Source organism: Ursus americanus, chromosome 18, assembly GCF_024610735.1.
Source record: "Ursus americanus isolate L20-20 chromosome 18, mUrsAme1.1.p, whole genome shotgun sequence".
In the NCBI taxonomy this organism is placed as follows: domain Eukaryota; kingdom Metazoa; phylum Chordata; class Mammalia; order Carnivora; family Ursidae; genus Ursus; species Ursus americanus.
The window spans coordinates 1,139,160-1,166,828 of NC_142144.1; the positions used below are offsets into that span (position 1 = coordinate 1,139,160).

Consider the following 27,669-nt stretch of genomic DNA (forward strand, 5'->3'; position numbering starts at 1 on the left):
CCCTGCGGGCGGCACCGCCGCGCCCTAACCGCGGTAGTGCGCGCTCAAGCCGGCCTGGGTCTCCGGGGTTGGGGGCGGCGAACAGGCCCGGTGTCGCCCAGGAACACGCAGGCCTGGTGGCGGGGTCTCCGGGGAGCAAATGCAGCGGAACAGCGTGCGTGCACATTCAGGCTTCTTTTCTTCTCTAGGGAGTTTGCCTGCTGGAAACCGCGCGCCTGGGAGGGCGTCCTGGGGTCTCGGGTGAGTTGACATGTTGGCGCTGGAATGAGTTCACCCCGAAGTGCGACTGTTGTGCAGATTCAGCCCCTTCTGTGCAGTCTGCTAGGTCGTGGGTGGTTGACATTCATCCACACTGCCCCCAGAGGCGTTGCAGGTGTGGCTGCTTCTGTGTCACATTTGTGTCATTCGGTGGCAGAAAGAAGAGAGGCTTATCTACGCCCAGTGTTCCCGCTGGTGAACGTCTGGATGATTAATAGTCTGACACCCGACCAAGCGCTTTCGGCCATGCCTGTGTTTACTGGCAGCCTGAGGCCACCGTGGGAAAGCCCTCCGACTGTCTCCTAGTTCTTGGGTAGTCTCAGATGGGGACGTGGTCGCAGGTAGTGGGCCACTCAGATCTCAGGTAGGCTGGCTTGCTGAACGTCTGAGTGCTACTTAACCTGTCACGGTGGAGGAAACAAACGATGGCACCCAAACTTTCCCCTTTGGGGTGAAGTAAACATCGCCTAACAGCCCAGCAGAACTCAGATTATGTGGTTTAAAGTGTGAGAAAGTCTTCGTGGGTGGTTATTCTGCGTCTTGAAACAAGTCTGATGCACTGCGCAGCCAGCCGGACCCCGCTGCAGTGAAGTCGCAGGGTTCAAGCAGTGCAGACACCGTGGCCCAGGGTGGCTGGCCAGCCTAGCTTTCTCCTGCTTGCGAGGATTTTCTGGAATTCCAGAGCGTTGTGTCCTGGGTCACCTTCCCTACTTGTTCTGTGGATTTCTGGTCTACTGGTGAGGAGCTCTCTGGGAGAGAGGGTCCAGAAGTCCCTAAGGAAGGCCATCCTGGCCATTCTGCCGTTGCCCAGGTGTATCAGACACTAAGCTTCTGCCAGGTGCCAGCGCGGGCTGTCCATCCAGGTCCTTTGGGCTACCTGTTGGGGCTCTGAAAGAGGACAGCAGGGAAAGTAAAGGATCCCTTTTCCCTAGCGGCCTTCGCTAGTTTTAAATTATAGCGGTAGATAGAATAAAAGATGCTACTCAGTAGATTAGTCCTGCTACCTGCCTGACCGGCGGGTTGGGTTTTTCAGAATCCTGCAGAAGTAGAGAAGGTTTGCTGGTACCTGGTTCGGTTAACAGTAATGGTGACAGCCGACCTTTATAATGCTATGATTTGGGGCTAAGCATTTTTGTTACTTAATACAGGAAGGAAGAAGACGGCTGGCCTGTGGCCGGGCCAGAAAAACTCCCCGCCACCATCCAGAACGAGGTAAGAGGGGACACGAGGCTGGCCTCCAGACAGGGTGGCAGGGGATGGCTGCCCTGCAGGTGCCAGACCAGCTGGCACCCCAGATCCAGCTGCTCTGCTGCACCTGGGACGTCGGGGCAAAGAGGAAGTGGCTATTTCTACGCTCAGTGCTCAGAACAGTGAGCACTAAGAATGGTTTGTAGCCGGACATGCCTTACAGCTGCTGTGGGGGTGGTTGGTTCTGCGTCCGCTTGGCAGGCACACATGCCTTCCGGCTCTCGCTGGGAACCCCGAGCATGGCTCCAAATGCTCTGGTTTTCTGATTCGTCTGTAAAATGAGACTCGTTATGAGGATTGAGTGAGCCACGCACGCAGTATGAGCAGGTGGCCAGCTTTTGGCACAATGGGATTGACCAGGAGAAGGTCTCCTTCCTGGAAATGGTCATTCTGTAGGTCTGTCTGTGGAGGGCTTTCTGGAAGTCCTTGCCGAGTGCGTCGTGCATCCCTGGTTGAGAGCGGCTGTGAGTGGCCTGGGGTTTGCCGTCGCTTCCTGTGCGGGCTTTCGGGCCTTGTGCCCACAGACACCCCTGCTTTAAGGACCCTTGAGACAAGTGGCACAGGAGGCACTGGTCGGGAGGGGGAAGGACGCCAGAGGGCTGCACCTGGCTTTGTCCTGCCCAGGAGACAGGTCGGTTGGTGTTGGAGCCCTGTAAACCCGGGCAGTGATGAGGGGGGTGGCCTTGGTAACCCCACTGGGGTGACTGGTGTGACTGGCGCTGTCCCGCCTTCTTGCAGGTGGAGAGCTGAACACTGGTACAGGCAGCCAAGACCCGGGCTGGCTGCTCAGGGTAAGAGACTCACCGAGTTCAAGTTTAAAAAAAAAAAAAAATTCTGCGTTTTTTTTGTAAAACATTTGTGCAGCGTTGGCGTGTTGAAAAGGAGTCGTGTGCTCAGCTTGGGAAGTTTGCACTGGGAGGTGGAGCCGCTGGGTCAGGGCAGCAGGAACTGTCGAGTGTCGGTAGGCAGTAGATACTGTTCCGGACTCCAGAAAATCCAGGCAGGCCGAGGCGGAGGGGTCGAGAGAAGCGGGGCCTGTGTCTTCACTTCAGTGCAGCGGTTGTTGGCGGAGGCCCCACCCGTGGCCGCTGTGGCCTGGGCTCTGTGCTCAGGGAAGGGGCGCACCCCATCTTGGAGGCGCCAGGCCTGTATGGGCAGCCCTGCATGTGTGCCTTGTGTGGCAGGCTCTTCCCCCAGCACCGTGTGTCCTGATTCTTTTTTTTTTCTTTTAAGACTTCATTTATTTATTCGACAGAGACAGCCAGCGAGAGAGGGAACACAAGCAGGGGGGTGGGAGAGGAAGAAGCAGGCTCCCAGCGGAGGAGCCCGATGCGGGGCTTGATCCAGCACTCTGGGATCACGCCCTGAGCCGAAGGCAGACGCTTAACGATTGAGCCACCCAGGCGCCCCCTGTGTCCTGATTCTTAATCCTCCCGCCATTGTGTTTTAACTGCCCAGAGCCGGCAATTCATTATTTCTTAACGATTTTATTTTAGAGCATGAGTGGTGGGGTGGGGGGGGAGCAGAGAGAGAATCTGAAGCAGATTCCATACTCAGCGTGGAGCCCAACATGGGGCTTGATCCCACGACCCTGAGATTGTGGCCTGAGCTGAAGTCTAGAGCCGGACGCTCAACTGATGGAGTCACCCCGGCACCCCAGTTCTAAACTGCTTTCGTGCTGTGTTTGGGTTATTCACCCCCACCCCCACAAAGGAGAAAATCTAGATGGGGAAGAAAGTTACTTGGATGTAGGGAGGATGAGTTTTAGGGATACTAAAAATACGAGTATTACAGTTGAAGTTTTGGAATACGTTTTTCAATAAAAGTGTTTCTCTGTTGGCAAAACTTTGAGAATAAATTGGTCTTGAATAAACGGTTGCAACTTGGCTTTTCTTTAATGGTGATTAGCTAAGGCCCACGTGCACTGCTGGGTCTGGGGCTGCCACCTGCTGACTTGGCCGCGTGACGTTCAGGGAAGCGTGTGAGCAGAGGTGTGCGGCTCAAGTCCCCACGTGGCGTTTCCCAGGCCTTGGAACCACTTTGAGAAGCCTGCAAAAATCCAGCCTCTGCCCCCAAGCACGTGAGCAGTATCTCCAGCCCACCGGGCCCGGGACGCTGCCCTTCCCCCAGCTCCCTGAGCCTCCTGGCTTCTGGGATCTAGAAGTAGTAAATCCCGTGACTACTTGTGCAGGGACGTTTTGAAACCTTGCCTTTTGTCAAAATGACACTGGGGCTTCCAGTTCCCAGGATGGAAGCACAGGGACCCATCCGCTGACCCCTCGATGGGGCAGGTCACAGCCTGCAGTTCAGTGCACCAGCCTGGGCTCAGCAGTGGGGCCCCCACGGGGAAAGGGTGTCCGGCTGCTGCAGCTTCCCTTTAGGGAGGGGCAGGGAGAACTCTGGACTCTCCTGGACGATGGCTTCTCCATCTAGCGGCTCATCTGGTGAAGTCCCGCGCAACTGGACCGCAGGGGAGGCTCTGCAGCTTGTTACCAGGACCCTGCATCTCCAGCGGTACCTTCCTTAGGAACCCTACCACAGTCCAGCAGCACAGAACATGTCAGCATCCCGCATCTTATCACCACCCCTCCTGCCCCCCCAGAATGTGGCTCTAGGAGAGACCTGCCTGTGACACCCGCTGAGGCCTCTCCAGCAGACTGGGACCCAGAGGGCCACGCTGCATCCCATCCAGCCTGGGCAAGGGCAGCCCCCACCTCTGAGCTCATGTGGCCAATGGCGGGTCTGGGAGGCAGGACCAGGGGTCCAGCGGGGTGTGAGGGAACCCAGGGGCACTCAGAGAAAAGCTGTTTATTTACATCACACGTTCTTCAAAATAACAAAGCCAACCCTTGGGGTCAGGCTCCAGGGGCTCCTTCCCGGCCCCCGGCCCCTTCCAGCCGGTCCTGTCCAGCTATGTGGCCCCGTCTGGGTTGCTGGCATCAGGGGCTGGGGGCAGGACCCCTTCCCTGGCCTGTGCTCCGGCTCCTGCGCTCCTGTCCCGCACTGGGCGGCAGGGTGGAGGGGGGGTGCCGGGGGCGCTGGCCGTCACGAGTACTTGGTGTTGGAGATCTCCTTCCAGAGCAGGGTCTTGAGGTGGCTCAGCACCAGTGCGTGGTGCGCCTCCACCTGGCTGGCCAGCCCGCTGAGCGTGGTGCAGGTGCGCAGCTGCCTGCCCAGCTCCTCGCGCAGCTCGATGGGCGCGCCGGGCAGCAGGTAGTCCCGCAGCAGCTCGCACACCTTGGCCAGGTTGGGCTGGATGAGGTCGCCCTTGCACTGCCTCATGAGCTTGTCGCAGGGCGCCCTGCAGTCCCGGCCGTAGGTGCAGTCGGCGCTGTGCTCGCAGTGGCGGCCCTGCAGGAAGCGGCGCACCGCGGCCTCGGGCGCCACCTGCTGCAGGTCGGCCATCTTGAAGTCGTACTTGGCCGTGTAGCCCACGTTGGCCAGCGTGGTCTCGCACATGTAGAAGGTCCCGTAGGCGCCGTGGAAGAGCTCCTCCACGAACTCCAGCAGGCCGATGGCGATCTTGGCCCTCCAGGGCCACGCGGGCCCCAGCCACTGCTGGAGGGCTGTGTGCAGGGCCGGGGGCAGCAGCGGGCGCAGGAGGGGCGGGAGAGCGGCCCCGTGCCAGGAACCGTGTGGGACCCCCTCGGTGACATAGAGGTCCCCGCAGGAGCCCAGCAGCCGGGATGCGTGCTCCTCCTGCAGGGACAGCAGCAGCAGGAACTCGTTCCGCTGGAGCAGGGCCCACACCGACTTGGCCTCGGCCAGGGACACCCTGCTGTCCTTGTTGAAGTCGGCCATGAGCAGGACCTGCCCGACCAGCGCGGGCAGGGAGGGCAGGTCTCCCAGGTTTGCCTGACATGTGAGACCCAAACAGAGGGAGACCGAGTCATTTCAGGGCCAGCGAGCCTGACCTGCTGGTGGGTTTCTACGTTGACAGGATGCCCACCTTGACCTACTAGGCTCAGACCCCTGGGTGTGTGCGGGGTGGGCTGCACACGGGACCCCGACACATCTGCCAGCTTGGGAGAGCCCAGCCTCCAAGCACACAGACGGAGGGGATGACCAGGGCTATGCGAAGCCCCCTCGCTGACCACAGGCGCACTGTCCTTTCTCCAGGAGCTGCTCCTGGGGCTTCGTGTCCCTGCGTCTCCACGGGTGCTTGGGGAGCTGGGGAGTGGGCACCTATGTCTGCTCCCACCTCACTTCCCATGTGCAGGGTTCTCTTCCCCCAGATGCTCCGGGCGGGTCGGGGTGGAAGGGGTCCTCTGCACCTAGTAGGTTCTCCCCTGAGGGAGGGTCTGCCTGGAGCTGAGGTCCAGCCAGATGCCTGGCCAGGGGCTGTGGCTCCCACCCGCCTGCCTCCTGACCTGAACTCCACATGGCCCCCAGGAGCCAACTGACCTTGAGAAAGCTGAGGGTCATCTCTCGGAACTCCTTAATTGATGTGCCCCGAGTGGGCTTGTCGAACAGCACCAGCTCCTGGCGGGGGGCCAGGTCCGACCTGGCCTTGGGGTCCAGGCCCTCCTCGATGCCGCATTTAATGGTCACCTCCTTGCCCTGCCACAGCCCGCTGTACACCTGGATGGGGCCACAGGGGTCCTCAAGCAGACGTCCCCTCCTGCTGCAACTTGCGTCCAAGCCCCGGGACCCCAGGTGAAGGGCCCCAGGGCTGACCCCAGCCAGACCCTGCTGGGCTTACCTGCTGGCCCGGGACGGAGGACAGGCACGTCCTCCACTCCACCTTGTGCAGGTTGCACAGGTCCTGGCAGAGGGAGCCGGAGATGATGCCCTTGCGGTACTGGTCACACTGGGGACAGGAGGAAGACACCAGGAAGTGGCCCGAAGAGGCGGGGCCCCTCCTCCCACCACCCACATGTTGCAGGTTGAGGCCCCATCCCATCTGCCATTTGCCCCCTGGTTCTTAAGCCCCTCCGCTTGTCTCGGAGGGGCCCTCAGACCACTGCAGCTGGGAACCAGCAACCTCTGGCCATCCCTGACCCCACGGGCAAGATCCTTTGCTTACCACGGCCTGAAAGCTGCCAGCCCCTCACAGCGTTAACAGTGAACCCCGCCACCCATCCCACCTCCTGTGACGTGCACGAGTCTGAGTCTCCCTGGCATGGGCTCTCCCCTGTGCCTGGGACGCGATGGGGCCCTACCCCTGCCCCTGCCCCGAGGCGGGGGGCGGCCAGGCCACCTCATCAGCCAGATGCCCCGGGAGCCACTGGCAGCAAGAATCAGGCTGGGTTCCAGAGCAGCGGCCGCCCCCCGACCCCTTCCCCTGCAGCCCCCTGAAGCCTGCGGGTCTGGGCTGACCCAAGGTGGGGAAGCCGGAGGTGATGGCATCAGGCCCTTCCCCCTGGGCAGGGAGGTGCCGCCATCCGGAGCTCTGGAGCACATGGGGTGCGTTCCTGGAAGTGCATCACCGTTGCCATGGAGCCCGGGCCCTTGCTGGAGCCAGGCTGGGAGGAAGGAGAGGGAAGTGAGTGTGCGGAATGTGGAGAGCAGGGCGCCACCCAAGTGTGGGGAGGACGGAGGGCAGGGCCACGGCCAGAACCAGAGGCCCCGTGAAGGAGGCATCTGTGTGTGGCGGCATGAAAGCCATGGCCGCTCATCAAGATGGTAAAGAAAACGTAAGGAAAATGATTCCACCACTTGCAAGGAGTCCTTGCACCACGAAGGGTCAGCTCTGAGCCCCAGAGGCCCCCCTGAACCGCAGGGCCTTCAAGGGCCCGGCCAGGGACAGCCTTCTGCCCAGCACCACCCCTCCCGACCAGTGCCAGGGAAGGAGCCACTGGTCACACTGCCCCTCGGACTGGGAGGGGCTCCCCCAGGGGCTGAGGGGGGCAGTGTGCCCCAGGGTCTCAGGGCGCCTCCAGCCCATCAGGCTCAGGGCAAACTGCCCTACCTCCCAGCCTGTTTCCCACCTGCAGGGGGGCTGAGTACCCGCCAAACACCCAGAGGCCGTGAAAACCTGACCCGTGACCCCTGATCGCACCCTTGGACACGCTGTGGAACTGCCACGAGGCAGGCTGGTCCCCTCTGGAAAGGAGGGGGCGTCCCCACAGCCCAGGGGACACCCTAGGGAGACACCCCTGGGCACACAGTTTCCTCGGGCTCAGGAACACCTGCTGACCCTCCCGGCGGCTGCTCCCTGCTACCGCCAGGCCAGAGCCCCCTCCCCCCCCCCCCCCCGCCCGCTGCCCTCACTCCAGCGGTGCGTCCCTCCCACCCCCACAGCTCACTACAGCCCTCACCTGCCGCTCAGGGCCCGTGGCCGCGGCTCCGCCGTCCTGGCCCTCCCCAGCCCCACCCTCGCCCTGACCTGTCCGACAGCAGAGCCTCTCCCCAGCCCCCCACCCCATGTCTGCTCTTGTGTGTCCCCTGACCCCCTGGACTGTGAGGGCAGAGCCATGTGTCCGGTGCCCAGCTCAGGCCTGGCCCCTGGAGGCCAGCAGCGAGCCTTTCTGAAGCGTGCCAAGAACAGGCGGGAGACGGGAAGGCCTTCCCCCACGCGTGGGCACTTCGTCCTCCGTGCCCGGGGCCGGCCTGGCCCTTTGGAGAGGTACTTAGCCAATAGTCAGGGGGACGAGACGCCACCCAGCCTCTTGCAAATCCTGTCACGGTTCTCCCACCTCGGGACTTCCCCAAATTTGGCCCCTGTGGGACCTTGGCCAGAGCAGGCCTGCCTGCACCCTTCCATGGCCAGTGTCAGTCCCACACAGCCCCCAGGAGAGGGGGCCCTCTTCATCTTACAGCGGGGGGAGCAGCTCCAGGCCCGTCCAGCGGCATCAGAACCCTGGCCGTCAGCTCACTGGGGGCTCCAAACTTCCTGGGAAGGCCAGGCAGGGCGCAGGCCGGGGTCAGGGGAGTCCAGGGCTTGCCAGGGCCCCTGCAGCTGGTGAGGTCGGTCCCTCCAGCCCGAGTCTCGGGTGTCCGCTAAGTGTGCACCCGTGAGCCCACGTGCCTTGCTGTGTATAGGCACACGTGGCTCATGACGCCGCTCCCTCACACGCACACCCCCGGACACGCACACGCTCCTGAGTGGCCCACACGTGTAAATGTGTGTACGCACGTGTCACACTCACTCTGAGGCCACAGGCTGCCACTGAGCACGGCCCCCCACCCCCTGCCCCCCACAAGGACCCTACCTGCTGCCTCCTTTGGTGAACCCTGACCCCAGGAGGGGCACTCAAGGCCACCAGCGTCTGTCCATCCCCGTCTCCCTGCTGAAAGTCCTCCCGGAAAACGTTTCTGAACATCCCAGGCCCTCTCCCCGCCCCCACCCCGCACCTGCAGCGGCCTCCCCCTCCCCGTCCCTCCTGTCCTCTCTGCCACACCCAGCGCCGTGGGCCGTGGCCAAGTCCACCGTGCCTGCACTCTGAGGATCCAGGGCCAGCGCTAAGTGGCCCATGGCAAGGGCCAGCACCGCGCAGGGAGAAGTCCGCCCACAAGGCGGGCCCAGGGCGACACTTACGATAACCGCCTGGCAGACGTGCCCGCGGCAGAGCTCCGCGTAGGACGAGTAGCGCACGTACACCAACCAGCTGCCCACGAAGACGCCCAGCCAGACCAAGAAGACGTACTTGACCCTGAGGCCTGGGAGCCGGCCCTGCGGGGAGAGAGGCCTGTGAGGAAGCACCACATTCGGGGTGCGCGTGCCCCCTTCACCGGCCCCAGCCTTCCCAGCCAACCCGTCCCTGCGGCCAGCACCCTGCCCTGCTCCACTTCCGAAGCTGCCCCGCACGGAGGGCCGTTCCTGGGTCTCCCTCCCCGGCCCCCTCCACCCTCCGTGCTCCCGAACTTTGACGTCTCACGGGCAGGCAAGAATCAACTTCAAAATGCAGGGGCACACGGCAGGCGACTCGATTTTGATGAAGAAAGATATTTTTTACAAGTTTCTCTCTGGCCTTGCTCTCATTCCATAATGACCTTTAACCTCTGCACAAGGTCAGGCTGGAAAAATCACCCCACCACCCCGGGCACACTGTCCTATGGCTGGTGGGCCGTTGCGGCTGAAGCAGGCCCAGCACGGGGGACGGGGCGTGGGGGCTGCAGGTGCAGGGGGCAGGCCTCAGCGCCCCGGGAGCCTTGAAGAGACAGCACCTCGGACACCGCGTGCGGGCGGCATTGTCCCCGGAGCCAAAGAGGGACACAGCCCAAGGGTCCGTGATGGGTGAATAGCTACATAAAACAGGGTCCATCCACACCGTGGAAAATCGTTCACTCTAAGAGGAAGGAATCCCGAGCCCAGTGTGGGAAGATGACCACGTCTGCGGACGGAGGGACGGTGCGCTGACGCCCCCGGACTCCGCACTGAAAAGCGGTGAAGGCGGTAAATCTTGTGTGTATTCCCCACAAGAAAGACTAAGGCAGCCAGCCCGTGGCCCTGTGGCCAGAGGCACTGCCTCCATGTGTGCGGTGGGCTGGGAACAGCGTCTCCGGGGCTCGGCCTCTCCGCCAGCTTCCCCCTCTGATGAGCGGAATCCGGGGCAAGGGGCCCAGATCCCAAACCTGGGTTCCAGGGGCGCCACCTCCCTTCCCCACCCCCTGCCCTGGCAGATCACAGGCCGCCCGGACTGCTGTCCAGGATGGCCAGCTGAGGGGACGGAGTTACCAGTGTTCCGGTCAGGGGGACCGGACCCCAGAGAAAAGGGCTGGGACCCAGGGGTCAGAGAGTAGGAGGGCCCAGAGCTTCAGGCCCCCCCCCCAAAGAAGTGCTACATGCCCCCCCAACCACTCCTTGGCCCCTGGGCACTGGCTCCAGTCCTGTTAGCCCTGGGGCCTGCTCAGCCAGAAGCTGGGGCTGGGTCCAGTGCAGACGGGGCAGGGGCCTCTGGGCCCAGCGCGGGCAGCTGCGGGCATCTTTGTGGTTCTTCCAGGAGAGGCAGGGGCCTCACCTTCCACGACCTGGACACCCGTTCACACAGCTGGCCCTCCCGGGAGGGACTGCAGCAGGAGGAGCCCTGCGAGCTCCGGGGACGGGGGGATGGGGGGACGGGCTCCGAGCCACAGCGGCTACTGGTGAGCAGCGAGGACCAGGGTACGCGGGGCAGAGCAAGAGGGCCGGGCCTCAGGCCCACATGTCCTGTACACAGCTGCTTCCGTCAGGTTTGTTCAGAAAGAAAAACAGGAAAGCAGAGAAATAGTGGGTGGAGGGGCTGGGGGGCGGCGGGGGGGATGTTTTGGCAGGACAAGGTCCGAAGACTTCCGGCTGGCAGAGAACAATGCTAAGGTGGGGGTGAGTGCGGCCTTGCAGGGGCTTTGGGCTCTGAGAGGGCCCTGAGGCTGGCACTGGGGGTCAGGGGCTGGCAGCCAGGAGGAGGGCAGGCTGGAGCAGCCCTGGACCTGAGGCTGACCCTGGGGTGGACCTAGGCTCACAGAGGGACTGCGGGGCCCACCAGGACACGAGCCACACCCCAGCCAGACCCCCCCCCCCGCCCCCCAGGCTCTCCCAGGACACTATCCCCACCTGACCAGCTGTGACTGACCCAACTCCTGACCTTAGATGGGTACTTGCTCTAGAAGCAGACCCTGACCCCCTGGGTCCTATCGCTCACCAGGGAGTCAGCCCCCAGGACAGGGCGGGTCTTACTCTTCAGTGGGTCCCATGCAGCTGCTCCCCAGCCCCACCTGGCCCTGGTTCCAGGTGGAGCCACTGCCTCGGGGGTCAGTAACAGCCACGTACCCACGGGCCGGCACCCCAAATGCACGATGGCATCAAGCTTACCTCCAGCCCAGGAGGGAAACTGAGGCTCTGAATGTGACCTGACAATAGCAGGTAGGCGCGGCTGGCTCAAACTCCTGGGAACCAGCCTGTCCTGGGTCCCAGGTCAAGCTCTGGGCCTCCCCGCAGCAACCTGGTAAAGGCCCCTCCCTCAGCGGAGCGGAAGGCAGTGTACACCCCACTTCCTGGCCTGGGGGTGGGCCCTCAGACCCCTCACCTCCCACCTGACTTCGGGCTGGGCCAAGACCAGGAGGCCCCCTGAGGCCCCAGGTGGGCAGGGAGGGTGTCCCCCCCACACACAAAATGCGAATGTTTCCTGGCTCTGAGGTTACCCCCCCACCCCAGGGGAGCTGAGGAAAGCCAGGCCCTGGGGCCAAGGGCACGACCCCGGCCGGGACCCTCTTGCCCTGGCCCTAGGACAGCCTGCGAAGACCAGGGAGATGTGGGCTGCTCAGAACAGGTCTGGCCGGAGACCATCTCGGTCACGCGGTGGGCCTGGCTCAGACCACGCAAAGCAGGAGGGACCGGCTTCGCAGGGGGCTTCCCAAGGCAGCCTGGGCTTCCCCAGCGGACAGCGGCCCCAGGCAGGGACGGTGATTTGTCCAAGGTCATGGGGGGGCCAGGCATACCCCTAAGCTGGGGCTGGCTGGGAGATGACCCGGGGGGAGGTTCTGTCCTTCTGAGAGCGTTTCCATGTGTCCCAAGTTTTCCATAACAGAAAAACAAACCTTACCTCTTTTAAGTGAGGAAAGAGACACGGACCTGGCGTGGTTTCTGGGCCTCCCGGAAAGGGGGGGTGGTCCAGCCCGTGGGGGAGGGGCTGCTACCCCGCAGCATCCGCCGGCCCCTCCGCCCGCCCCATCAACGCCCCCTCCCCAGCCCCTCCCAGCCCCGCAGCCTGCCAAGGCCACGCAGCGCAGCGCGCAGGAACCCCGCGTCCCGCAGCCCGCCCCCAGGCTGGCCTCCGCGGCCGGCACCGAGGCCGGGCGGGCGGGCGCCTACCTGCAGGCCCTTGGAGAAGGGGCAGAAGAGCACCAGGTGCGCCAGGCGCCGCAGCCGCCGCATGGTGGGCCCCCGGCATGCGCGGGCCCAGCACGGCTCGGCCTCAGCCCCGCGGGCCGGCCCGCAACGGCCGCCCTCTGCCGCCGCCTCCCCGCGCGCCCGCGCCCGCGCCCGCGCCCGCGTCCACGACCACGTCCACGTCCACGGGAGGGCGCACTCGGCCGGCCGGCCCGGGCGGGGGCGCGGGCGCGGGAGAGGGGCGGGGGCGGGGGCGGGGGAGGGGAAGGGAGGGGAGGGGAGGGGAGGGGCGCGAGAGGAGGAGGGGAGGGACGCGGGAGAGGGGAGGGGCGGGGGCGCAGGCGAGAGGAGGGGCGCCGGGAGAGGGCCTGGGGCGGGCGAGGAGGAGGAGAGGGACCCGGGAGAGGGGAGGGGTGGGGGCGTCGGCTAGGGGAGGCGGAGGAAGAGGGGAGAGATGAGGGAGAGGGGCCCGGGCGGGGACGCGGGGCAGGGGAGGGGCGCCGGGGAGGAGGGGGGCGCGGGAGAGGGGCAGGGGCCGGGACGCCCGGGAGGAGGAGGGGAGGGGCGGAGGGGGCGCGCGGGGTGGGGGCGGTCCGGGGAGGGGGGCGCACGCGGCCCCGCCCCCGCCCCGCCCCTCGCGCCCCCGCCCGCACCCCCGGGCTTGGGCAGCGGGGTCTTCACCGCGGGCGGTCGCGGACTCCCGGGGCGGGGACGAGCCGGCCGCCTGCCGAGCCCCAAGGTGGGGCAGGGTCGGGCGCGTGGGGGCGCGGAGGGGCAAGGCCCGGAGTGGGGGTTCCCGCGCCAGGCACCCGCGGGACGCAGTGTGAGCGTGTGCGGCTTTCTTCCATTTGCTCAGGGAACGAGGGAACGCACTTTCTGACCGCGCGGTTGCGCCGGCGTGGACCTGCAGCCCTCCCCGCACCACCTCCGGGCCCTGGCTCTCCGAGCCTCCGCAGCCCACCCTGACCGTCCCCACGCGTCCCAGAAAGCGAGTGCAGCAGGGACAGCCTTGGGGTCTGGCCTGTCACCGGCAGAAGCCAAAATCCAGTGCCCTGGTCCCTGCGGAGCTGCGCCCCGGGCCCGGGCCCGGTCAGCGTTCGCCGGCGGACGTGGGGTGGCCAGGGGCGCAGCTGCCTTGAACTTTCGCACGGGCTTTGTGCGAAGCTGGGTTTCCCCGTCCCGCGCGCGGACAAGCGCGGTGGAGGCTTGCTGACACTACAGCTGCGGGCTCCCGCCCGGTCCGGGCGCGGCTGTGTCCGAGTGGGGCGCGTGTGTGGGCGTCTGTGTGGGCGGCATCTGCATTTCCCTACCTACTGAAGGTCTTGACCCACCTATAGATCTTCGCCGAAACGTACAGTTAATCTTTTTTTTTTTTTTCCTTTTCCCATTTTCTTTTTTCTGTAGTGTTTGTTTCCTTGTTACTCGGTTCGGGGAGCTCCTCCCGACTTTCAGACACCACTCCATTAGCAAACAGGGCGTCTGCAGAGGTCTGTGGCTTGTCTTTCCAAGAGCAAGTTCCTAATATTGAAGTCCAGGTGACCCATTTTTTCTTTAACAGTCGGTGCGCTTCTTGTCTCTCATACGTAAGAAATCTGCCGAACCCAGCAGCGCAGACATCTTCTGTGTTTATTCCTGGGGTTTTTGGTACAGCAATGTCTCTCCTTACCCTCGGTCTCAGTTCCCGCCCTGGCCACGGTCCGGAAGCAGGTGGCCCCCCTTCGGAGGAATGCTCAGGCCCACACCTGCCTCCCCCTGCGCCCCTCACCTTCCTCCCGCCACGTGGGCATCTCATGCTCTCTCCACGTCCAACAAGGGTGAGCATGGGGCAACGTGACATTTGGAGAGCGAGACCATGGCCACGTTCACAGCGTTCGGTTACGTTCTAGTTTATTATTCGTTACATTGTTGCTCCCTTCCGGGGCCTAGTTTGTAAACTGAGTGTAATCCCAGGTACGTACCTATGGGGGAGAACGCCGTCTGTTGAGGGATCTATGGGGGAGAACGCTGTCTGTTGAGGGATCGGCACTCTCGGTGGTTTCAGGGGCCAGTCGGGGTCCTGGAGCGCATCCCCCGTGGATGGGGGGGGCTACCGTATTCGGTAGGTCGATGATTCAGTTTGAAGCTAACTCTTGTATGTGGGGCAGGATATAGGGCAAGGTGGTATTTTGGATTTTGGTTTTGTGTTTTGGGGTGTTTCTTTGTTGGGTTTTTTGCACACGGGCGTCTGGTTGTTCAGCGGATTTGTTGCAAGGCGAACCCCTGTGTGATCTGTGGAGCTGCGTGGGACTCCGCCCCGTGAGCAGCTCTCCCCCAGCACCTGGAGCTGCGTTTTCAGCAAGTTCCCAGCAGGGCTGCAGGCACCACGGTGACATCTCAGCCATCCTGGGACCCACAGCTCGGCCCTCCCGCCAGGGTCCCAGCCAGGGGCTGGGGGGCTTCAGCTCAGCCCTAGCGGGTCTCCCCGTGTCCGCTGTTCAGGTCACTCCTCTGTAGCAGACTTTCCCTGTGTCCTTCACCACGTGGCTTCTGTCACCTGACGGGACCTTGGCTGACACGGGTCAGGTGCAGAAAAGGGCACAGCATCTTTATAAAACTTATGGAGACCCGCTACATGCCTGCACTGTGGACCAAGTGAGTCACCCTCAGGCACCCAGTGTCCTCAACCAGATGGTCATCACCCTTGAACTTAGGGCCGTGACGGCCACACGGGAGAGTCCAGGTAGCTGGACCAGAATGAAGTTTATGTCCCGTAGGCCCCCTTTTGGAACACCCAGGCCGGCCAAAGGGTGCCCTTAGAGGAAAACAGGCTCCTGCTCAGGACGGTCAGGATAGAATCCTGAATATCCGAAGAGGATCTAGATGGCCCCACCCCCACCCTTTCATGCTGGAGGTGGTTCAACCGAGGGGCACCTCCCTGGGGGCAGGGAGAGGGCACAGAGGTGGAGCCAGAAATCTTCATCAGGGAACTTTGGGGAAGGCCGTTCCCAGGCTCAGCAACAGCAGGCACTGGTTGGCAGGTCATGTGGAGGGCCCCTGACCGTCAAGCACCCGCCACCATGGGTGTCCTTTGGGACACAAGGAGCACCGCTGTCCGATTACAGGAGAGACCAGAAACGTGTGCCCCGGGCAGTGTCAGGGGCCACGAGGGTGTGGCCGGGCAGCTGCGTGGCTTGGAAAAGCAGCCCAGTGGCGAGGGACGAGGCATACCGCACAGCCCCGAGACAGGGTTGAAGTGGAACGGGGTCAGTTTGCCAGGAGCTGTGGCTCACTGCCTGGGACTGTGAGACAGACGACCCCCCTGGGCAGGAGTCCCGGCTGGTGTGCACTGACCACACCTGCACCAGGGGTACGAAGTCCGGTATGTCTCACCTCACCTGTGACGCGGGGTGTGACCGGGCTTGGGGCCCTGGGATCCTGGGGGCGACGGTGGCCGACAGGCCTGTGCAGCTGCCCGGGTGGTTAGGGAGCGGGCACCCGCGGCCCTGAACGTCCACGAGCGACCCAGAGTCAGCCGGCAGCTGTCACTTATGCCAACAGTGCGGCCCACAGAAGGGCTGTCTCTAATCTGTGTTGTTGCAAGCGGCAAACTGTCCTGGTTTCCTAGGGCTGCTGCAACGGGACATCACAGGCTGAATGGCCGAAGACAAAAGGAACTGATTCTGCCCCAGTTCTGGAAAGCAGAAGTCTGCAGGCAAGGTGTCAGCCGGGTCACCCTCTGTCCCCGGGCTCCAAGGGACAGTCCCTGCCTCTCCCAGATGCTGGTGTTGCAGGCCATCCTTGCTGTTCCGTGGCTTGTGGCTGCGTCCCCGCAGTCTCTGCTTACACTGTCATAGGCTGGCTGTCCCGCTGTGTGTCCCCTCTCTTTGTGTCCTCACATGGCCTTCAAAGAGCCTATTTCCAAAGAAGCCACATTCTGAGCTTTCAGGCGGATATAAATCTGGGAGGGTGGGGACACCCTCCCACTCACTACGCAGACCAAACAACCCAAGAGTTAATGAAATATAGGGACCCCAAAATAAAAGTGGCTTCACCAGGAGAAACGTGTATTTATCTTTCATGTAGCACTCTAGTGTCAGCATGCAAAGGCGAGGAGCACAGCTGTCCAGGAACTTAAACTCCTTCTGCCCTTTGTGTGTGGCTGTCCTCAAGACATGGTTTCTGTCTTGGGGTCGAAAATGGCTGCCCCAGCTCCAGCCATCACCTCCATGCCCCAGCAAGGAGGAAGAGCCAAGAAGTGAAGAGCGTGCCTCTCCCTTTAAGGACCTGGAAATATGCACCATTTCTGTCCCAGTCCCTGCAAGCTTAGTCACATGACCACCCTTGCTGCAGAAAAGCCTGAAAATGTACTCTTCCTCTGGACAGCCACATGTCCCACTAAAACTCCAAGGTGTTGGGACCCAGTAGTCTTGGGCACAAGTCACAGGAAAAATGGAGAAATGAAGACTTAGGCCCCTGGACACCTCGCCCTTCCAGTATAGCCCATCCCACTGCCCCGGGACTGAGGTCAGGGGTCACGTTGTCCCCTTCAGACAAGCGTTCTGGGAGGGGTGGAGAATGGGGAGCCCAGCACATCCTGGGGACCCCATTAGGCCTGGGAAGGTGATGTCTGCATGGAGACCTAGAGGATGAGGGATGGAGGCAGGGGTGTGGGCAGGGAGGAATGGGATTCCAGGCACAGGAACAGAATGTGCAGGGCCCCAGAGGCAACAGACTGGACTGGATATGAAACTGTATGCATTCTAGCAGGGTGTGCAGTGGGAGGTCTCAGGTGGGCAGCAGGGTCCTGAGGGGCCTCCGTGGGGAGACTGGACCCGGGACTTCAGCCTAGAGGGCCCAAGATCATGTGGACAGCTGCACAGACCAGTGGCCAGTGGCTCAGAGGGCTCAGTCTGGCTGGGAAATGGAGGCTGGAGCAAAGGGGTTTGTCTGAGGACTGCTGGGGGCCCAGGGCCACCTCCCTAGCAGGGCTGGGCGTTCCAGGCATACAGGGAAGAAGGGCCACTATTTCAGTGTTGGGGGGCTTCTGGAGAGGAGAGGGAGCTTGGAAGCTCTCAGGGCCCCAGGGCCAGCCCTCCGGGTCAGGGGGATGGTGTGCCGGGGGTTGGGGGGAAGGACAGGCTGGATACTGTCAGGAACTCAGGACTACCTCCCCAGGCTCAGGGCCATCTCTGTCTGCTCGGGGACGGCCAGGGGCAAGAGTTGTGGGGCCCCCAGACAGCAGTCCCAGCCTGTTCCTCACTGTGTCCGCTCCGCTCATAAGGGCACCAGCTGGGATGCAGGGCCCATCCAGGGAATCCAGGGTGATCTCACCTCGAGATCCTTGATCCTCTCTGCAAAGGTCACGCTCACGGGTTCCAGGGGGACATAATTATGGTGTGGGGCATCGTTCAACCCACTACGATGACAAAAGCGAATTTAAAGCAGTGTGTGTAGAATGATAGAGTTTTTGTTAACGACCGTGTGTTGTTAACGTGGGCACGCGCTGGAATAGACGTGCACGGGTCTCTGTTTCGGAAGAGGCTGGTTAGCTGTGGTTACTCGGGGGAAGCAGAGGGCTCCTGTCCAGTTTGTAATAATGTATACCTGTGTTTCAGTATTTTTAGGTGATCAAGACTGGCCTGTATACTTCAGAAGCGGGCACGAGGAAGGGAGGAAGGGCCCTCCCCTGGCTCTGCTGAGAGTCTGGCAGCGCAGCGAGGGGCGGGCAGGGCAGCGCGGGGGCTCGGGTCCAGCTCTGTCGCGCGGCAGGCGCGCCTTCTGGACCTCATGCTGGCAGTGAGGGCGTTCGGTGACTGGTGACGGAGCAGAAAACCATGTGACTGAGGCAGACTGGCCGAGAATAAGCATGACCATGACTATTTCCACAGTGATGACTTTGGTGTCGCGTGGGGATAGTTTGGCAAACTTCCCTGTGATTCTGTGGGAATTTTTTAGGGGCGCGTGTGTGGAAACCCTCCTGCCTGTGTAAACCCTGTCGTCATTTTTAGCTGATTGCACCTGTTCTTACGTTTTGTTACCGTGGGCTGAATCCTGTCCCCGGATTCACATGTCGAAGCCCTAATGGCCCCCATGTGATGCTGTTAGGAGGGGGTACTTGGGGGGTGATGGGGTTAGTGCCCTTGTGAGCAGAGACCAGAGTTCTCCCCCTCCCTCTGTCTGTCTGTCTGTCTCCCCAGCTGTCCCCATGTGCGAGGGCACCGCGCGAAGGTGGCCGACTGCAGGCCAGGAGCGTTCTCCCCGGGGGCCACCCTGATCCCACGTCCTGCCTCCAGAGCCCTGAGAAATAAGAGCTTGAGGTCTGAGCCCGAGGCCGCGTTGCTCTGTGAGGCCCAGCATCGGCCAGCTGTGTGCGTGCCTCTCTCAATAGGGCCCGAGTCCTCAGTCCCCTTCTCGGGGCCCCGCTGTTCTGAGTGAAGTTGTAAATGTGTTTTCACCTTGATGATACGTAAAAGAAATTGTCCAGCCGTCGTAACAAAAATAAGCTTCCCTCTGGCCTCAGACAGACTAGTTTTCCCCAGCATCTTGGACTTCTTGCGGGGCATTGTGCGGGGCTGTGGCCCCGGGGTAGGGATCCTGGGGCAGACCTGCAGGGCCCCGGAGAACGGGCTTCTCCTTTCCAAGGGGCCACAGTCGGTCTGAGCGCCAGGGCTCAGTGCCGCTTTATGGGCTGCCCCATGTTCTGCTGCCCAGAGAGACCCTCATCTACGGAACCGGGTGCCTCCTGGTGGGTATTTCGGTGGGTCTGAGCTCTCTCCTTCCTGAGCAAGGCTGTGCGAGTGGCCTTCTGGCTGCATCTGTGCCCATTCCTTAATTATTAACTTCAGGACAGGATCCTGCAGGTGACATTCTGGGTCAAAGGCTTCATCTCCCTCCTTTTCCTGATCAACTCTCTGCAGAGCCCCACCCAACCGCCTCCCAGGGGCCCCTAACTAGTCCTGGGGGTGTTGAGCTGGCTGCTTCCCTCCCACCCCTCGCCCGCACCCCATTCTTCTTTCAGTCCCAGATGTGTCTGCTCTGGCCTGCCTCTGAGCATTGGAGGTTTCATGAATGCTGTTCCAAGCACCCCCCACCCCCACCAGACAGAGGCCCTCCCGGTCTGACAGGTCACTGGGCCCCCTGGATGCTGGGAGTCCCTGCAGACCCCACCCCCACCGCCATCCCCACCCATGTCGGGCTCTCCACTGGACCCCGAGCTCCCGAGCCCAGGGCTGAATCTGCCTCTGTCCCAACCTCCCCTTGGGAGCTCAGGACTTTGAAGACTGGGACCTCTTCCTCCCCAGAAGCCCCTGCAACACCAGCAGGGGGTCCGGGTGGGGCTGGAGAAAGAGAGGGAGGGGGAGGGGAGCTGGAGGGAGGAGGAGGGGAGGAGGTAACCACAAAATCAGAGTAAGAGTATCAGTGGGGCAGACTGGCGGGGCGTGGGGGGGGCGGCATCAGAGGGTGCCCGAAGGCTGGGGCCCACAGCGTGTGGCTCTTAGGGGTTGCTCACCCCCTCTGAGCCCCAGGCTGGCCATCCGTAAGGCAGGGAGCTAGAGGCCCCTCAGAGCTCCCGTGAGAGCCCCTTCGAGGACGCGTTCCCAGGTTTGGCGCTGCGCACTGGCTCTGACCTTGGCACCGCGGGCTGTGGTTCCAGTCCCCTGCCGCCCCCTGTGTGCACCGCCCCATCCTTCAGACTGTGCTGGCCAGGCCCCGCTGGCCCCCAGAGACCCCACCCCCGGGGAAGCCGGCACCTGACTGTGAGGACATTCAAGCAGCTCCAAGGGGTGGTCAGAGCGGCCGGGAGCCTGGCGTCCGGGCGGCAGCCAGCACCAGCCGCCGGCGCGTGTCCCCCAGCCCCAGAGGACCTCAGGCCTGGCTGACATTTTGACACAAGGTCAGAGTGACCCTGAGTCAAAACCGCATCCCCAAGCTGCTCGTGAATTCCAGACCGGAGAACCACTCGGGATCATGAGCCGCTCGATCTTGGGGTCACGCAGCCATGGATCTGGAATACGGGGCACTTTTGGAATCGGAGGCATGGAAGCCATCTTCCATGGGGAGAATATCCTGAGAAAAAGAGAACAAGTTACAAGGAGTCCAAAAGGCATTTTATTGTATTTAATTTAGTTTATTTATTTTTAGAGAGGGAGGGGAGAGGGGCAGGAGGGCAGAGAGAGAAGCAGACTTTGCACTGAGCGCTGACCCTGTCACGGGGCTCGATCTCATGACCTGAGATCATGACCTGAGCTGAAAATCAAGAGTTGCATGCTTGGGGCGCCTGGGTGACTCAGTCCGTGGAGCGTAGGCCTTCGGCTCGGGTCATGATCCCGGGGGCCTGGGCTTGAGCCCTGCATTGGGCTCCCCGGAGCCTGGCTCTCCTTCCCCCTCTGCCTGCTGCTCCCCCTGCTTGTGCTCCCCCCACACCCCCGGGCTCTCTCTCTGGCAAATAAAATCTTGAGACAGATGCTTAACTGACTGAGCTACCCAGTCACCCCTGAAAGGGCATTTTAGAGAGAACTCCTGAGCACCTGCAGAATCAGATCCGTGCACAGTCCCTGACAGGAGCTGGAGGCCTCCCAGGGTCAGCTCCGCCAGCTGCCACGCCCTCGCCCCCGCGCCCCTGCTGCCTGCCCCATGCCAGACACACACAGGACTTTCCATGTTTGAGAGCCTCCCAGTCTCTCTTTTCTGGCTTAAAGTTCTCTTCTCCCACTTCTTGCCCTATTTTTCTGTCAGGCCATGAGTGAGACCTCACCTCTTACAGGTAGCCAGCCTGGATTGCAGCCCCTCCCCCCCCACCCGTCGTAGAGCCAGCTGCTGGCGGGGCCCCCGTGCCCGCACCCACACACAGTCGGCTTCCGTCTTAGGCCCATGAACGGTGAGCGTCCGGTTTGCCTCATGCTCCGGATTCTGGAACCAGCACAGAGAGCGCCCCGAGTGCGTTTTCTGGGGCCTCTGTAACAAATGACCAGGAAGGGTTACTTAAAACAGCAGGAACTGCATTCTCAATGTTTTGAGGCCGGAAGTCCAAAATCCAGGTGTGGGCAGGGCTGTGTTCCCTGGGAGGTTCTCGGGAGGGTGCTTCCTGCTTCTTGGGGCTCCTGCTATCTCTAGGCCCTCCTGGGCTGTGGCCTCTCCCTGTGTCTGTCTGTCTCTTCTTTTGCATCTCCTAGAGGGACACTGGTCATTGGACTTAGGGCCCACCCAAAAAATCCAGGATGACCTACTCATTTCAAGAGCCTTAGTTCAACACATCTGCAAAGACCGTTTTTCCAAATAAGGTCCCCTTCCCAGGCATCAGGGTAAGGATGTGGACACCGTCCAGCCCACTCCAGGTGGCCAGTGCACTAGACACCCACGAGCCCCTCCCACTGCCAAACAACTGAACTCGGGGGTCTGGAGCCCAGAGGACTCCCAAGACCTTCTCCACCGATGAGGGAGCAAACTGACATCTGTTGGAGGTGCCTGGCAGGCAGACAGTAGGCCCCAGCCCCCAAGGGCAGGGAGCCCAGCTCTGTGGGGCTCCCCGGCTCCCCACCGCGTGGCCACAATGTCTCCCAGCACCCCTGATTTCGATCAACAGGCTTTCCACAGATTAAGGTCAAGAGAACGTGAATTCAAAATCAAAGGTGCACGAGCCTGTGTGCAGTGACCCACCGCGAGCGAGAGAACACAGAAAACCAACCTCAGACGTAGCCCCCTCGTCCTCAGGACTTGGTGGACGCAGGACAGTCCAGGGGAAGCACCTCGAGGAAAGGAGGGATCAGAGGTGTGAGAGCAGCTCCGAGGAGCTCAGAGGACCCACCCCCTCCCGGCCGGCTGTACCTGCAGGGGGTTGGGGGGCCTCGCCAGGCACTGGAGGAGCCGAGCGCCAGGGTGTTAGTGAGTGAGGAGGGGTGGCCGGTGCGGGCTCGTGCACCAGGTAAGTGTTCAGCGGACCGACGCCCCAGCTCGGGGAAGCCTCAGCCCCTGGGAAGGATCCGAAGTCGGATGTTGATTATTTATTCGTTCATTCAATATTTACTGAGAACTCCACCATCACTCAGGACCTGGGAATGGAAAGTAAGCAAAACCTCTGGCCTAAAAACCCAAACCTCACAATGGAGCAAAGACAGACTCACGTTGGTTTAGCTGTGCCACGGAGCAGTGCGAAAGCAGAGTCCTGGGGAGGGTCCCATCCTGGCAGGGACAGTATTCTGGGCCTCACCGAGGGCTGGGGTCTTCGGGGCAAGGAAGGCCCCAAAGGCAGGGGCGGCTCCGGGCAGCTAGCAAGGTGACCTGGTGGTGTGCAGAGCCCAGACTGCGGAGGGAAGCCTAGAGGTCCAGGTCCCATCCTCTAGGAGAGGAAGCAGGGGTGAGGGGATGTCCATGGAGGAGGTGGCTGGGGAGGAGGGCAGGAGGGGAGCGTCCATCAGAGAGGTGGCCAGCCCGGCTCCTCCCAGCCCTGCCAGGGCTCCCAGGACATGGGGAATACACGGCTGCTGCCACCTGGCTGTCCATGCCCCTCAGGACGGAGGGCTCCAGGCCCCTGAGTCCCAGTGCCCGTCGCCCCACTGGCTGCAGGTGCACTGAGCACAGGATAAGCTAGGATGAGCTGCTCCCGCCTCACCCCTTGCTCCAAAGCCCTAGCAGAATTTCAGCGATTCCTCGTTGCTCGTGGAACTCAGTGTGCTTAGTCACCAAGAAGCCGTTGGCAAATGCCCGGGTGCAAGTACAAATCCCACCTCGCCCTGCACGTACCGAGACGCACACAACCACAGATTACCTGCCTGGGGGCTAAGGCAGGGGGACAAGCGTGCAGAAAAGAGGCTCACCTGAGCTGGGAAGCCCAGGAAGGCCTCCTGGAGGAGGGCACTCCAGAGCTGAGTCCTAGACAAGATCTAAGGGAACCGAGGAGGGGAGGCATCAGTCAGGAGTGGGATCAGCAAAGAGACCTGGCCAGGACCCCTTGTCTTGTCTGTCTCTCTGTCTCTGTCTGTCTCTGTCTCCTTTCCCCAGAGCTCCACCCCCCACCCACCCTGGGCCCTGTCCTCTTGCTTCCCAACCAGCTCCCATCCCCAGGGCTGCTCCTGGCTGCCTCGTGGGGAGCAGCAACGCTTGGCCGCTGTGTGGGGCTGTCCTCTGTTCAATGTTAACATTCAAGAAAGATAAAATCAGGGCTCGTGCTGATGTGAAATGAACATGTGAGTCAGTATCAGATGAGGACAAGGGTCGACGTTACAGCCTGCTCAGGGCACACGCTTGGTGCTCGCACCTCTTGAAAAGGACAGGGTATCCCTCCGCCTGTTTCACTTAAATTCCCTGTCCCCGCGTCCCATGACAACACCTGAGGACTTCCAAAACCACGTCCCAAGCCAAACAGCCTGGGGTGGGGTGGGGGCGGAGAGGAAGTGCCGCCTGCTACTGGGGCGTAAAACCCTCTGCCTTTTTAATTATTACTTGTATTGTGGCAAGATACACATGGCCTAGAACTTGCCATCTTAGCTGTTTTTGAGCGCACAGCTCAGGGGCGTCAGACACACTCACGCTGCTGTGCACCGTCCCCTCCGTCTGTCCCCAGGACGCTCCACCTTCCCAGACTACTGAATACGGACCCCTCCCTTCCCCCCCTGCTCCCTGCCTCCGGCTCCTCTGGGGCTTCCTGGGAGTGGACCCTGCGGGAGGGCCCTTCTGTGCGGGGCGGACCTCTCTCGGCCTCCCCCTCCGGGCTGCAGTAGCTGACGCTGCCGTGAACAGGGCTGCGCGTGCAGGCTCGAGTTCCCTCCGGCCGGGCGCCGAGGTTTTGCCCGGCCTCTTGTTGCGTTGGCTGGCTGGCCACGCCAGGTTCCCCGGGGCCAGCCCGGTCTTCTGCCCGCTCACGGCAACCCCACCTTCTGCGGTGCGAGAACGGGAGGAGGGCATGTGCTCTCATGAGCGCTGGGCTTCAGGCGCAGCTGAGGAATCCCTGAAGTCCTACCTCTGAAGCCAAGGATGCATGAGACCCACCCATAGTGCCACCACCTGCAGCCCGGCCAGGACACCGGCCCCTGCCACCGCCTGCCTGTGGCAGGTGCGCTGAGAGCTCTTGTTGTTTAGATGGCAGGCCGTGACCCCCAGCAAAGCACCTGGAGTCCCCTCCGGGGTGCGGGAGCTGAGGAGGATTTCCAGGGCGGGGGCAGGCGGAGGCGAGCACCTCGAGCAACTCCCTGCGGGGCATGGTCAAGCGATCCCGGAGCTCCTCCCCCCATCGCTCCCCGGCCGCCTGGGCTCCTCCCACCCTGCGGCGGTCTGTCCACTAGAGGGCAGTGCTGCCTGGCGTTTGGCAGAGGCCAGGGTGGCTGGGGTGGGACGGCGGGGACAAGTTCGCAGAGAACCCGGGGGTGGGGGTGGGCACAGGGCGTTTGGCTCTAGGCTGGGGAAGGGGTCACCAGATGCAACACAGGACGCCCGGTTAGATTTGACTTTCAGATAGACAACAATTCACATTTTTTAGTATAGATACGTCCCAACTATCACACGGGACAACTTACGCTAAAAAATTTATCTGAAATTCAAGTCTTACGGCGTCCGGTGTCCTGTATTTTCATGTGCTAGATCTGGCGACCCCAGCTGGGGACAGCGCGGACAGCTGCAGGGAAGGGGCAGGAGGCAGGGTGGGGCCCCAGCTCCGGTGCGAGCTCACGAGCTCAATGACTGGTGTCGGCCGGTGACGCAGGTGGATGTTGGCCTTGGGGCTGGCAGACATCCAAGCAGAGGCAGGTGGGGCAGCTCCGGCTGAGCTGGGGAACCTTGCTTCTGACCTCTCACACAGAAGCAGTAGGTACCAGGCTCCTAGACCCAGGGCTCATTGGTCCAGGCCTCTGGGTGGGACCTCTATGGTGACCGCCAAGGGCCAGAGAGCCAGGTCGGTTTGCTCTGGAAGGGACAGCGCGAGCTGTACCTACTGTTGTTAACACTCTCTAGACTTGGGCAGTGCACAGCCCGCATAACTGTGCCCAGCGGTCCTGAGCAGTGTCTCTGCTTCACTCTTCACCCAGATTCCTCATCTGCATCTGCCAGGCTTCTGTCCCTACCAAGTCCCCTGTGTTCCGGCAGGAGTTTCCTTGGTCATGCATTCACCTGGACTTTGCCTGGGTTCGTGAATAACGTCAGGGCTCTGACTCACCTTCCACCCCTGGAGCTGGCTACTGCCTGCGCTATTGGTCCCAAACTCCACCCTCTCTTTTGAGCAAGTGTGCATGTGCGTGTGCACAGACGGGCAGAGACAGAGCTCGGACACCCTGGGTGGGGTCCCCCCGGAGAAAGTGGAGGGGAAGGGACAGACAGGGGTAGCTGAGGCCTGCATGCGGCTTAGCTGGGCCCATTCTTGTGTCTGGGTATCTGGAGGGCCACCGCTGCCCCGGCCACTCTGCGTGCACAGATGCACGTCCCCCGCTCCTGCCGGTGGCCCTGACCTCCAGACCTCCTTGTCCCACTCAGCAGCCCAGGCGTCTGGCCCCCATGGGGAACTCTGTGAGCTGGGGTCCCACCCAGCATACACGCTCTTCTTCCGGACTCATGAGGGAGGGTTCCTTCATTCCTTCACCGTGTCTTCCATTCATTTGTTCACCAATGACTTGTGGGGGCCTGTCGTGGGCCCGACGCCCCAAGGCCCTGGGGATGGAGCAGGGAGCTGTGCAGACGGGCTGAGGCTCTGGGGGCCTGGCTCAGAGGTTGGGGCACCCGGGAAGCCCGGGTCCCCCCAGGAACGTGGCTCTGGGACTCACAGACAGTAGCAAAGGGTCCCACGTGAGGTGGGACTCTTAGTCCCAGGGTGCTTGCCTAGTCTCCTGACTCCCTCATTGCTCCCATTTGACCAGCTCAGACAGGGGCCCACAGAGCGGAAGAGCCACCCGCCAGTGACCGTGGGCAGAACTCAGACCCAGACGTCCGCAGAGCTGGGCTCCCTCCCGCCCACTCCGTGCCTCATCTTGCTGACGGACGACCCTGAGAAAAGTGAAGACTTGCTCTCTAAATGTGTAATCTGAGCCTCCAGATTGGGTTTGCCAAGGTGCCCCCGAAGGCCTTGACCAAGGACGTCATGGGCCAGGTTCATGGGCCAGACATCAGCCGGCCACAGTCGGGAGGATGGGAGCACACCCTGTGAGCTCTCCGGGGCTGCAGGAATTCAGCATAGTCCTGGGAAGGGTGAAGGCGGCCTGGCAGTCAGGCTACAGCCCTCCTCGCTCCAGCCTCCTCCCAACCTGCCTCCCTACTACCCACCCCCAGTGCCAGAGGCAGGACGCTGGCCTTTGTGATGGAGGGGCCCCCCTGGCCCCTGGCCCCTTCTCTAGTGCGTATTGCCTCCTCTCTCCCCTGCAGTGAGAGGCAGGACAGAAGGGGCTAGGGCGCCCCCAGGGCCCCTTAACCCAGAGAGGCAGCCCCTGAGCCAGCAGCCAAAGCCAGGAGTGGACGGGGCAAGGCCGAGGGCAGCCCGCTTGGCCACCAGCCCCATCTAGTCAGTGCGTTGGCCTGGGGAGTGCTGGGGCAGCTGATCCAGTCCCGACGCCAGCTGGGCCGGGGTGAGGTGATCAGAGGGCAGCCTGCCTGAGGAGCGGCTGGCAGGCCTGGCATTTCACACCCAGCCCGCCCAGTTTACCTTCACAGGCCCCTAGAGGCCCATCCCTGTCCTCTCGGCGCAGCTAAGGCAACTGGGGCTCTGGGAGGAAGGGCTGCTCCCCGCTCACCCAGGGGTCTCCCTCCTGCTCCATCTTGCCGGCCGCAGTCCCGGGGGTGTCCTCTCTGGGGCCCTGTGTTCCTGTCTGTCCAGCGGGGGCTGGGCCAGGCCACCTCCGAGGGCCCATCTGAGACGTGGGGTTCTGGTTGCTGTTAGAGCCTCAAGCGAGCCTGCTGATCCAAGCGTGGGAGTCAGACTCGCGTGTCACGGGTGAGAGGGGCTGCGTGGGGGGCCTCCACGTGGGGGGCCCAGCTCTTCCGTGTAGCTGACAGGGCCTCAGCCCCAGGGCCAGGACCTCCAGCTCTGGTTCCTCTTGGTCCCCTCTTCTGCCCAGGGGTCCCACCTCTCCATCGTGCCATCCGCTTCTGTCCCTGGGTTACAGCTCAAAACCCCTCTAGGGAGAAGGGTCACATGGGCTGCTGCCCCGCCCCTGCCACACCCTCCCCTCCCACACCCTCCCCCCAGCCTGGGACCTAGGAGCTCCAGACACCACATCCAGAGGATGACTTCCCATTGGCCCCTGAGCGGGGGTGGGGTGGGGTGGGGGTGGGGGAGGCACTGTCCTAGGCTCCTCGAGCCCTGGCCGGCTCCCCCCAGCGCCCTGGCCTGCCAGCCCTCACCCTCCCTCCCTGCCTCCCTGCGGAGTTGGTAGCCCTGACACTGCCCACAGCAGAGACCTGGGAAGCCGGCCCAGAGGCCTCACTCATCTATTTTTAAGCACAAGCCCATGAAAGATTCA

The 27,669-nt window shown here is 62.4% G+C and overlaps 1 protein-coding gene and 2 non-coding genes across 3 annotated transcripts; 2 read left to right on the forward strand and 1 right to left on the reverse strand.

Moving 5' to 3' along the window:
- The first annotated feature begins 351 nt into the window (after positions 1-351).
- LOC123796364 (small nucleolar RNA SNORA17) lies at positions 352-485 on the forward strand. Its single transcript, XR_006780735.1, has one exon. It is a non-coding gene; the product is annotated as a small nucleolar RNA SNORA17 (small nucleolar RNA).
- A 1,041-nt stretch (positions 486-1,526) lies between these two features.
- On the forward strand, positions 1,527-1,662 carry LOC123796363 (small nucleolar RNA SNORA43). Its single transcript, XR_006780734.1, has one exon. It is a non-coding gene; the product is annotated as a small nucleolar RNA SNORA43 (small nucleolar RNA).
- Positions 1,663-4,299: 2,637 nt separating this feature from the next.
- DIPK1B (divergent protein kinase domain 1B) lies at positions 4,300-12,461 on the reverse strand. The gene is made up of 5 exons (XM_045803782.2): positions 12,239-12,461; positions 8,987-9,121; positions 6,209-6,316; positions 5,911-6,087; positions 4,300-5,361 (listed from the first exon to the last, which is right to left on the reverse strand). The coding sequence occupies exons 1-5, from the start codon at positions 12,299-12,301 to the stop codon at positions 4,552-4,554; spliced, it is 1,293 nt and encodes a 430-aa protein (XP_045659738.1). The 5' UTR covers positions 12,302-12,461; the 3' UTR covers positions 4,300-4,551.
- Positions 12,462-27,669: the final 15,208 nt, after the last annotated feature.